Source organism: Phoenix dactylifera, chromosome 1, assembly GCF_009389715.1.
Source record: "Phoenix dactylifera cultivar Barhee BC4 chromosome 1, palm_55x_up_171113_PBpolish2nd_filt_p, whole genome shotgun sequence".
In the NCBI taxonomy this organism is placed as follows: domain Eukaryota; kingdom Viridiplantae; phylum Streptophyta; class Magnoliopsida; order Arecales; family Arecaceae; genus Phoenix; species Phoenix dactylifera.
This window is the reverse complement of record NC_052392.1, coordinates 18,604,928-18,615,711: the sequence shown is the minus strand read 5'-3', so window position 1 is coordinate 18,615,711 and position 10,784 is coordinate 18,604,928. Positions and strand designations below refer to the sequence as shown.

The 10,784-nt window shown below is 41.1% G+C and overlaps 1 protein-coding gene across 2 annotated transcripts; it reads right to left on the bottom strand.

Annotated features, from left to right (window-relative positions):
- Window positions 1-6,010: 6,010 nt before the first annotated feature.
- On the bottom strand, window positions 6,011-9,782 carry LOC113462357 (transcription factor bHLH35-like). 2 transcript variants are annotated; one of them, XM_026802341.2, is made up of 5 exons: window positions 9,639-9,782; window positions 8,818-8,983; window positions 8,482-8,697; window positions 8,134-8,304; window positions 6,011-6,371 (listed from the first exon to the last, which is right to left on the bottom strand). In XM_026802341.2, the coding sequence occupies exons 1-5, from the start codon at window positions 9,716-9,718 to the stop codon at window positions 6,291-6,293; spliced, it is 714 nt and encodes a 237-aa protein (XP_026658142.2). In that variant the 5' UTR covers window positions 9,719-9,782; the 3' UTR covers window positions 6,011-6,290. The 2 variants fall into 2 exon arrangements, with proteins under 2 accessions (XP_026658142.2, XP_026658143.2); XM_026802342.2 differs by having other exon boundaries at window positions 8,818-8,980.
- Window positions 9,783-10,784: the final 1,002 nt, after the last annotated feature.

Here is a 10,784-nt window from a genome sequence, read left to right as displayed (position 1 = left end):
ACAGGAAAGAAGCCACGGTTGAAGAAGGGAAGAAGGAAGAAAGCCTCCAGCGAGTGGAAGACAAAGGGAACCCAAGTCGGATGTTGCCAGGAGACCGAGAGCGCACGGAAGGATGAAGAAGATGGAGTGCGGCGGCTGAAATCCCTTTCACCCTAAAACAAAACAAAACAGAAACCCTTCATCCCACAGGAACAAGTAATGTGTACCTTACATATAATGGGATGTCATTTTGCAAATAGGTCTCTCTCAAAGCCACTATTTGGAGCAAAGTCCAAAATAATCAACAATCCTCCTCCTTGCGACAAATTATGTACCTATCATCAAATATGGATTGATAAAATAACCTCCTCCTCACCACAAGCCCGGAAGGGCATTAACAAGTGCTCACACCAATCAAGTTCAGGAAAGTCCTGAACTTGACTGCTGTGATTGGTTTAGTGAACATATCAGCCGGATTATGAGCAGTGTAAATTTTCTGAAGCCGGACATCACCATTCTCCACCAAATCTCTGATGAAGTGATACCTGACATCTACATGCTTAGTGCGTTCGTGATACATCTGATCTCTGGCAAGATGCAAAGCACTTTGACTGTCACAATTAATATCCAAACGGTCCTGCTCGAGACCCAAATCCTGTACTAATCCTCTTAACCAAATAGCTTCCTTTGCTGCCTCTATCAACGCCATATACTCTGCTTCTGTAGTAGACAAAGCAACTGTAGGCTGCAAAGTAGCCTTCCAACTGACTGCACAACCAGAGAGAGTAAATACATATCCGGTTAATGACCTCCTCCTGTCCAAATCACTAGCATAATCTGAATCAGAAAATCCTGTAACAGTGCAATTACTCTGTGCGGAGAATACCAATCCCAAATTGAAAGTGCCTTTTAGATATCTAAGTATCCATTTCACAGTTGACCAGTGAGCCTTTCCAGGCTTATCCATGTATCTGCTTACTACGCTTACTGCCTGTGAAATATCAGGTCGAGTGCAGACCATTGCATACATGATGCTACCTACTGCACTTGAATATGGCACTCTGGACATATATCTCTCCTCATCCTCAGTCTGGGGACAGAGTGTGGCAGATAATTTGAAATGACTGGCAAAAGGAGTAGTGACTGGCTTGACTGTAGACATACCAAATCTATCCAAGACTTTCTTAATATATCCATGCTAAGTAAGAAAAAGTCTACCCAACTGCCTGTCACGACTGATCTCCATCCCAAGTATCTTCTTTGCCGGTCCAAGATCCTTCATCTCAAATGCAGTACTGAGCTCAGCTTTCAAATTTTGGATGATTGATATATCCTTGGCTGCTATCATCATATCATCCACATACAGTAATAAGTAACAAAAGAATCCATCTGAAAACCGCTGGTGATATACGCAACTGTCATATGGAGATCTGTTGTATCCATGGTAGACCATAAACTTATCAAATTTGTGATACCACTGTCTTGGAGACTGCTTGAGACCATATAATGATCTCTTGAGCAAACATACATGATCTTCCTTGTCTGGAACCTCAAAACCAGGTGGCTGTTGCATATAAATCTGTTTCCTCTAAATCACCGTGAAGAAAAGCTGTTTTAACATCTAGCTGTTCCAGCTCTAAATTCTGAGAAACAACTAAGGCAAGCAACACACGAATAGAAGAGTGTTTAACTACAGGAGAAAATATTTCCTTATAGTCAATTCCCTCCCGTTGACAATAGCCCTTAGCTACTAACCTGGCCTTATATCTAAAATCCTGATGACTGACTCCCTCTTTATTCTTAAAGATCCATTTGCAGCCTATTGCCTTCTTGTCCTCTGGTAATCTGACTAATTTCCAAGTCTGATTCTTCTCTAAAGATTGTAATTCTTCAACCATAGCCATGGTCCATTGTTCATCCTGTGGACTACTAATAGCCTCCTGATATGTGGTCGGCTCATCACCAATAGTATCTGCAATGCTCAGAGCATAATAAACTAACCCAGCACAAGCTGAATCCTCAAAGCCATACCTTTGTGGTATTCTGATCTGACGTCTGGGTCTACGAGTGGCAATGCTATCAATCTGATCCTGATCTTGCATGGTAACCTCCTCCTGAGTCTGTATCTCTGCATCTGTCTGCTGTTGCTGCTCATTCAGAATAAAAGTATCTTCATTTGCCTGCTGCTGCTGTGATCTGATAGTCTGATCAATATTCATAATTGTCCTATCCATCTGATCCTGACCTTGATCTCTCTCAGAAGAACTTGGCTGTAGCTGCCTTAAAGGAGTAGCTATCTCATGAAATGTCACATCCCTACTGACTAAAAAATCTTAGGATCCAGGCTCTGTGCACCATAATCTGTAGCCTTTTACCCCAGATGCGTATCCAAGAAATACGCACTTCTTAGCCCTAGGGTCCAACTTTCCATCTCTTACATGTGCATAAGCTGGACACCCAAAGACTCTGAGTACTGAATAGTCTGCAGGTCTTTCTGTCCACATTTCTTCCGGAGTTTTCATGCCCAATGCTGATGCTGGAGATCGGTTTATAATGTAGCAGGCTGTGTAAGCGGCCTCTGCCCAAAAATCTCTAGTTAATCCAGAACTAGATAGCATAGATCTGACTCTCTCAATTAGTGTGCGATTCATGCGTTCTGCCACACCATTCTGTTGAGGTGTACCCACTGTGGTTTTGTGTCTGACAATGCCCTCTAACTTGCAAAAGTCATTAAACTCAGTAGAACAAAATTTTAATCCATTGTCAGTTCGGAAGGTTTTCAACTTCCTATCCGTATGCCTCTCGACCATAGCCTTCCACTTCTTGAATGTGTCAAACACATCACTCTTATTTCTGATAGTGTATATCCAGACTTTGCGGGAGTAGTCATCAATAAAAGTGAGTAAATACCTAGATCCATCCTTGGATATAATTGGGGCAGGCCCCCATAGGTCAGAATGAATATAATCTAATATACCAGCTGTCCTGTGCACGCCTGTAGAAAAGCTGACCCTGTGTTGTTTTCCGAACACACAATGCTCACAGAATCCAAGTGCACCAACCTTCTGACCACTTAGCAAACCACGTCTGCTCAGCTCCTGTAAACCTTTGTCTGAGATGTGGCCCAATCTCTGATGCCACAGGTGTGTCAACTGCTCAGTAGAAGACTGTACTGCTGAAGCCTGTCCAACTATTGTACTACCATCCAAATAGTAAAGGGTCCCACACAATTTCTCTTTCAATAAAGTAATACTCCTTTATTGATAGTTATTGATCCTCTATTCCATCTGCCCTCGAAACCTGCACTATCGAAAGCATGTACTGAGAGAAGGTTTCTCTTTAGTTGAGGAACATATCTGACATCGTCCAAAGTCACCACAGTGTTTGCATTAGATTTAATTTGAACTGTACCAACACCTTCCACTTTGCAAATACCATCATCTCCAAGAAGAACGGTGCCCCCCTCACATGATCTAAAAGAAGAGAACCATTCCTTATGGGGTGTCATGTGGAAAGATGCTCCAGAGTCCACAATCCAAGTATCAGGATGACTGACACTGCAAGCAGCTGTAAATATTGCATCATTATCATTACTGTTGTGACCTGCTGATGAAACTGCAACCATTGCCGAGTCTGAGATGGTTCCTTTATCCTTTTGTTCCCTCTCTTTCTTAGACTGTAGTAGTCTACATTCTGATTTCCAGTGGCCTGGCTTCTTACAATAGTGACAAACACCTGATCTTCTAGACCTAGACTTTGATCTGGTTTTGGATTTGCTTCTACCTTGTCCACCTTTCTTCTGCTCATCTCTACCTCTAACTATAAGTCCTTGAGCTGGAGTCTGAACTTGATGTTGTAACTGTACTTTCAATCTAAGCTCATTGGATAACAAAGTTGCTTCTACCTCTTCAAGACTTATTGTCTCTTTTCCATAGAGCATAGTAGTAGTAATATGCTCAAAGGACTTAGGCAATGAGTAGATGAGGATCAAAGCCTTGTCTTCTTCATCTACTTCAACAACAATATTTGATAAATCAAGTAGGAGCTTATTATACTCATCCAAGTGATCTTTGAGTAAAGTCCCTTCTGCCATACGAAATGTGTGCAACTTTCCCCTCAAATACAATCTATTAGTAAGGAATTTTGCCATATATAGACTCTCCAATTTTTCCCATACTCCCTTAGCTGTATCAAGATCCACAACATTCCGTAGGACTTTATCACTCAAACCCGAAAACAAAGTTCCTAGTGCTCTCTCATTAATGTCTTCTTTGACAGCCTCATTATCTCCTGGGATTGTATCCATACCCTTGAGGGCTTTTGCTACACCCTCCTTAACCAACAAGTATTTCATTCTTACCTTCCATAGTGAGAAGTCCCCCGTGCCATCAAATACAGCCACTTCATGCCTTATGGTAGTGGAATGAGAAACAGAAGCCGAATCGTTAGCCCTAGATGAATTTTGTTGCCCAACAGTAGCCATAGCTCTGATACCAATTGTTAAGATTACTGGGCACAAAACTCACTGTATCCGGCTTACCAATTAACAATTGATCTTATTCAAGCATTCCATCAAACACATCACAAGGCATGAAAAGATAAGCACAAAGACACCAAATTTACGTGGTTCGGCAGCAAGTGCCTACATCCACGGGGAGGAGGAGCAATCCACTATGTCAATCTTCCCAATAGGGTACAAACATAGATACATAAGAGCCCAAAATATGGACTGCCAAATGATCACAATAGGAGGCAAAATAAACCAAATATAAAGCAAAACAACCTGATCAGATCACCCTTCTGCAGCCACAATGATAGATCAAAAGTGTAGTATGCAAATCAACCTTTCTACGGCTCCAATGGTAGATCAAATGAATATCAAAAACATACCTTCCCTTGTTGCATGTACTGTGAACAGCAAAGAAGAAAGAGGCTCACGGAAACAGGGAAGTCACAGGAAGAAGCCACGGTTAAAGAAGGGAAGAAGGAAGAAAGCCTCCAGCGAGTGGAAGACAAAGGGAACCCAAGTCGGATGTTGCCAGGAGACGGAGAGCGCATGGGAGGATGAAGAAGATGGAGTGCGGCGGCTGAAATCCCTTTCACCCTAAAACAAAACAAAACAGAAACCCTTCATCCCACGGGAACAAGTAATGTGTACCTTATATATAATGGGATGTCATTTTGCAAATAGGTCCCTCTCAAAGCCACTATTTGGAGCAACTTTATTTGCCCCAAATTGGTTTTCTAAGTGCGCAAATTCAAACAAAACACCACTTGGAAGGAAGTGTTTATAATCTTTTCCAAATAAAGGCAAGTGATGCGTCCTCAATTTAGAAGCATGTTAGCCGCTAAGGGCCTATCCCAATTTTGCGAGCATTAGACTTTGTTCGACGGGGATTTGGACTTCAGCCTAAGTAGAAGGATGGTAGGTATAGGGTAGAAGCTTGGATCCCCTACGGTGTAACTTTTGCGCCACAAAATCTTATGTTATTAATATAGATAGCTGTCATATCATCTAATTTGGAAACATGCGGCTCTCATTCATTTCTGAAATATGATAAGGCACTATTAGTGTGATATACAGCGCATCATGGCAATGAAGGAGAGCCACTCATCTCTAAGATGGATGACGCAATGACCATCCATGATGATATAGAGCTCTACGATGCAAAAGTAGCACCACAGAGAATCCTAGTTTATAGGATAGGGAGTGGTGTTAGAACCCTTTCGAGTCCGCAAATAAAATAAAACAATAAATAAATAAATAAATAAATAAATAATGAAGGTGGAGGGGGAAGAAGATGAAGTGTGTCAACTACGTTGCCTAATAATTGATAAATTCAAACATCTAACATGGTTCCATGTCATATAGGTTGCTAAATTCGATATCTTGCCAAAGAGGAAAGGTCACGACTGCACGGGTATATATTGTCAAAGACTATTGATAGGCTTCACTATAGATTGGATGCTTTATATGTCCTGACCATGATCCAATTAGCACAATACATAATCCGACCAGTTCTTCGAGTAAAAATCTAATTTACTATTCAATTAATTAGCACATTCCATCTTCGCCCCTCCAAAGCCCTTATCTGAATGGTCACACCCCTATGTTTAGCAACTAAAGATTTTGGGTTGAGTTCAAGTCTTAAATGGTATTACAAGTATTTGGATCTGCATAACTATAGTGTAGGTAGATCTTCCTTCCTTTCTCTTAATTAAACATGTACATATTTCTTATTGACATTACAGAGGAGGAATAAATATCTCAAGTTACAAATAACTTTAAGAGATTCAACTTCAGTGGAAACTCATGGGTTTCGTGGAGCATCGATCTCTGCAATGGCTGCTTCAATCTGTTCCTTGACCCGAGAACCATCCAATTCATCAGTCTAAACACAAGTGGCTTAAATTAGTAAACTATGAAACTGAAATTAAACTAGGAACTTAATATGATAGATGTTTTAACAAACGCCTGCATAATGAAAATAATTAGTTAGGCTTTTCAACAAAAAGGATTTATCAAACAATAGGATTTATTTATTTCTTCTTGTTTTACTTCTTGTGGTGATGGAGAAACAATTCCAAGCGGATAAATATGGCATGTCAGCTATGTTATAGAGGGCACTAAGATTGCAAATGGGTTGGGTTGACCTGTGACCCGACCCGCTTAGACCCAACTTGACCCATTTTGGAGTATCTGTGAGACCGAGTTGGTTTCTAAAATTGAACCCACTTCATTTTCTGGATCGGGTTTGGGTTTACTAAATTCAGGTCCGATCCGACCCGACTCATTTGAAATTTGGATAATTTGGGTTTCCAATCCTACAACTCGACCCGAATCTGTAAAATTATTTGCATCCATAGACTACAACCTGCAGGAGTACAAATACAAGCTTGGAAGTCATGGATGGACTGACCCAACTCGGACCCAAACTAGATCTAAATTTTTTGGATTGGGTCCGGATTATACATGAACCCGACCCGACTCAAATGATCTGTTGGGTCAAAAATTGTAGTGGTGGATCCGACCCCATCCAACTCGATCTTTTATTGGATCCGGTGTAGGTCTAAAAGTAGAATCCGAACAAAAAACTAGATTGGGTCGAGGTTATCCATGACCCGACCCGACTCATTTTTAACCCTATTGGGACTTGAGGGAAATCTTTACGTTATGAGAGTGATGCGCCCGGACACCACGTGTTCTTCTGGATTGCTTTTAGTACAGCTGTTTTTTTTGAAGCTCCAAAGCAAACGTTTAACTTGGTCAAAATGTAATTATCCTAGACGCCTTTCACAAGTCAAGGTCAACGTAAGCTGGCAAAACGTGTCCCATATTTACAATAAGAAAAGCAAAAGGGCAAGAACAAAAGGGCAGGACCATACGTCCATAGGAGTCATCATCGAGTTTCATGTATTTGTACGATAATGGGTGCAAAAATGACAGTGTCAGCGTTTATTTTTTTTTATAATTCCAAAAGTTCTACCTCCTGTTAAATAATAAATTTGCACTAAGTATCAAATGATGCTGATGCTTCGAAATCAAAGTAATAGTGATAAATAAAAGCTCAATTTTGCATAAAATCTGTTATCATAAATAATGAGAAACTCTTCATTAGATGGTGGCTAGAAGAATAGAACGAAATCTATACCAATTTAAAACCATTTCATTCATTGGATTCAATGTAGGTCATGCGTAATTATGGTTTCAACTTCTTAAATATCTACTTCTTTTGGAAATCTGATTAACATGTGTAATAAATTGCACTTAATAGTTCAAAATATATCTTGCCAAATTAGTGTGTTAGGATCGTGTACAACAACTCAAAAAAATGCGATGGGCCCTCACTATTTAACTACCTATTCTTTAGAATATGTAAGAAAATATAAATATATAAATAAATATATTTTGTCCTATAAACTTAAGCTTTTAGGACAAGTGGTGATTTCAATATAATCAGCTTCCATTTTATTTGCTTTTTGATTAAATTATGGAACTAGACCATGTGATATGGAGATCTAAATGAAACACAGGAACAAAAATAAATAAACGAAAATACAACAGGTGGAGGAAGCATCGGCTGCTATAACTCTAGACAATGCAAAGTAACAAAAGGCGGAAAGATCGATCGTGGATAGAGAGAAAGAGAAGACCTCAATAAATAACGTGTGTGAGAGGCTCTCAGAGCTCGAGATGATATTGGCTGTGATGATCTTGAGGTTAAGAGACTCGAATACTTCACACATCTTAATCAGGGCATCCCTCTTCTTGTTGCAAGTGAAGCTTATAACAAAATTCTTATTGCCCACTGCCAACACCTTTAGCTGCGACATCAAGACACAAGCAGATAAATTTCAACTATATATTTATAGATCGAAGGTCATATGAAAATAATGCCTTTTAATCCTCTTCCCATATATACTAGGTGATATGATCAAAACTTCTAACAAGAAGTCAGCGTAGGAATATAAACATGAGAAAGACCCAAGCAAACCGCATACTTCCAAAACTTCAATGGAGGGAATGAATGGTGACCCCGGATCAAGGGGCCGGCTGGGCGATGTTTGGAGGACGTCATCCTGCTCCATATCGTAAAAAATATCTGCAAGCTCATGGGACATCTCGAGCTCTGATATCTCCGATTGTAGCATCTTCTCTTGCTCCTGAAGCTGTTGAATGTAGTTGATTGCATCCTTGATGATGGATGCCTTGTCCATCTAAATCCACAAATCCGTTCATGAGTTAATCAGTATATAAGAAGCGAGATCAATGATCGGGACAGTGCATCTTGATTATTTGTTTTCCATCTTTGTTTATCTTTTAGGTTTCCAGCTTACCTTTGTAATGTTCGGGACTACACTTCGAAGAGCATAAAGCTTTTCCTTTAGCTTCTCCCTCCTATTCTTCTCCGTGACAAGATACTTTGGGGGCGTCGGAGACGTCGCCACAATGGAGGAGCTCGAAAAGTAGCACTGAGAACTGGCTTCACCAGTTATCCAGCTGCTGGTATTAAAGACACCCATGGAAGAAGGGAAGACCCAGAAAACGATGAAGATAAAGATGTCATATTCAGATGAAGGTTACTCTAAAAACTTTAAGAAAGCAATCCAAACGAAGGAGAGAAAGGAGCAGCTGACTCAATGGGTCATGAAATGATTGATACTACCAGGAAGCTGAAGGATGCTTGTTTTGTGAACAAACTTTCTTCTTGAGAAAACCTTCCTGAACAAACTTAATAATACTTCTTAACCCGCTCAATTTCTTATTTAGGAGGAGAAATTATTAGGTAGACCCACTCAGCTGGAGACCGGGCCAATAATATCATGTCACGATCTGCTCCCTCGAGATCTAGGAACAGCGTCAGCTGGTCGCATAAAACCAAGCCTAATTGGATTTCGGTTGGAAAGGGTCAACAAAGACCCCACAAGAACTAGCCCATCCCGAGTTCAGTCGGATTAACAAATTGCAGATATAAAACCATATTCTTGCTCGAACCAACCCACTTGCAGCAATAAAAAAGCTTTAGTATAAGGGTGAAATTGCTACGTTTTTCATAGAACATCCGAGGAGCTAGGAGCAAGTCTGAGAGAGTTTTGTCTCTTTTCAGAGGAGGCCACGAGACTCGATTTTTTTTTAAAAAAAGGAGGCTTTGAAGTACCTGCGTAGCACCTCGGCCTCCAAGAAAGTTCTGGTCTCCCAGTAGTTGTTGTATTCGCCTTCGCCTTCCGTGAGATCCATGCTGCAGATTGCTGCCAGTTTATTGGAGGAAAGCAGGGAGCTTACAAGGCCTGTCTCAGATATAGATGCGTTCAGTTATGACCCGGATCTAGAGGTAGTCCTCTATATATATTGCCTTCAACAAGCATGCGACAAAAAAGCTCCCTCGCACCATCTCTTTCCTCAGGCAAAGGTGGGCGCCATCTCTTCCCAAGGACAAGGGTGGGGGCCTTCCGAGTGCGTCGTGGCCGGGCGTTTCCGCTATTGTCCCTCCATTGTTAGTCAAGTATTGGCTCAAGTCATTGTCAGCAAGCTATATTCAAGAGAACCACGAGAGGTTCAATTTTAATGGTGGCAAATAATCATAATATTGCTGAAAAAAATACTAGCCAACACCAATAATAATATTGCCACATATCCCTGAATTGAAATACATTAAATATGGTTAAAGCTCGTTAAGTAGAGCAAGTATAGCCCAATATATTTATGAGACACGTTGTGGAACAGTTAGAGCTTGTCTTGGATGGTTGTTGCATGATTATGACGTACCAATTCTTTTCGGGTAATATCGCTAGACCCTCACTCCTATTTATACAAGATCGAAAAGACTTTTTTTTTTTTTTACAACAGCGGCTTACATGTGACGAATGTGAATGCGGCCAACAAAATCAGAAAGCAAAATACGACATAAGACTCTGGCACTTGCCCGTGGTCTGCCCAAATGAAGCCTCCCGAGTGGTGAGCTGCATAGGAGGCTACCCAGTCAACCACACCATTCGCCTTCCGGTAGATGTGCGAAGTCTGATGGGAGGCACACTCCCTCAATAGTCTATGAATATCGTAGAGTAATGGCTGATTCTCGATTAAGCTGCCTCGGCCCCAGATCCACTCGATCACTATGGCCGAGTCTCCTTCGAGGAGCAGATGATCTGCGCCCAGTATCCACCTCACAAAGGAGACACCCTCCTAAGCCGCTCGAAGCTTGGCGGAGACCACTGACGAGTCGAATATTCGCCGACCTCCTACTGCAACCAGTATGACGTCATGGTCCTGGATAACGAACCCCACGCCACCGCCATGTCCATCC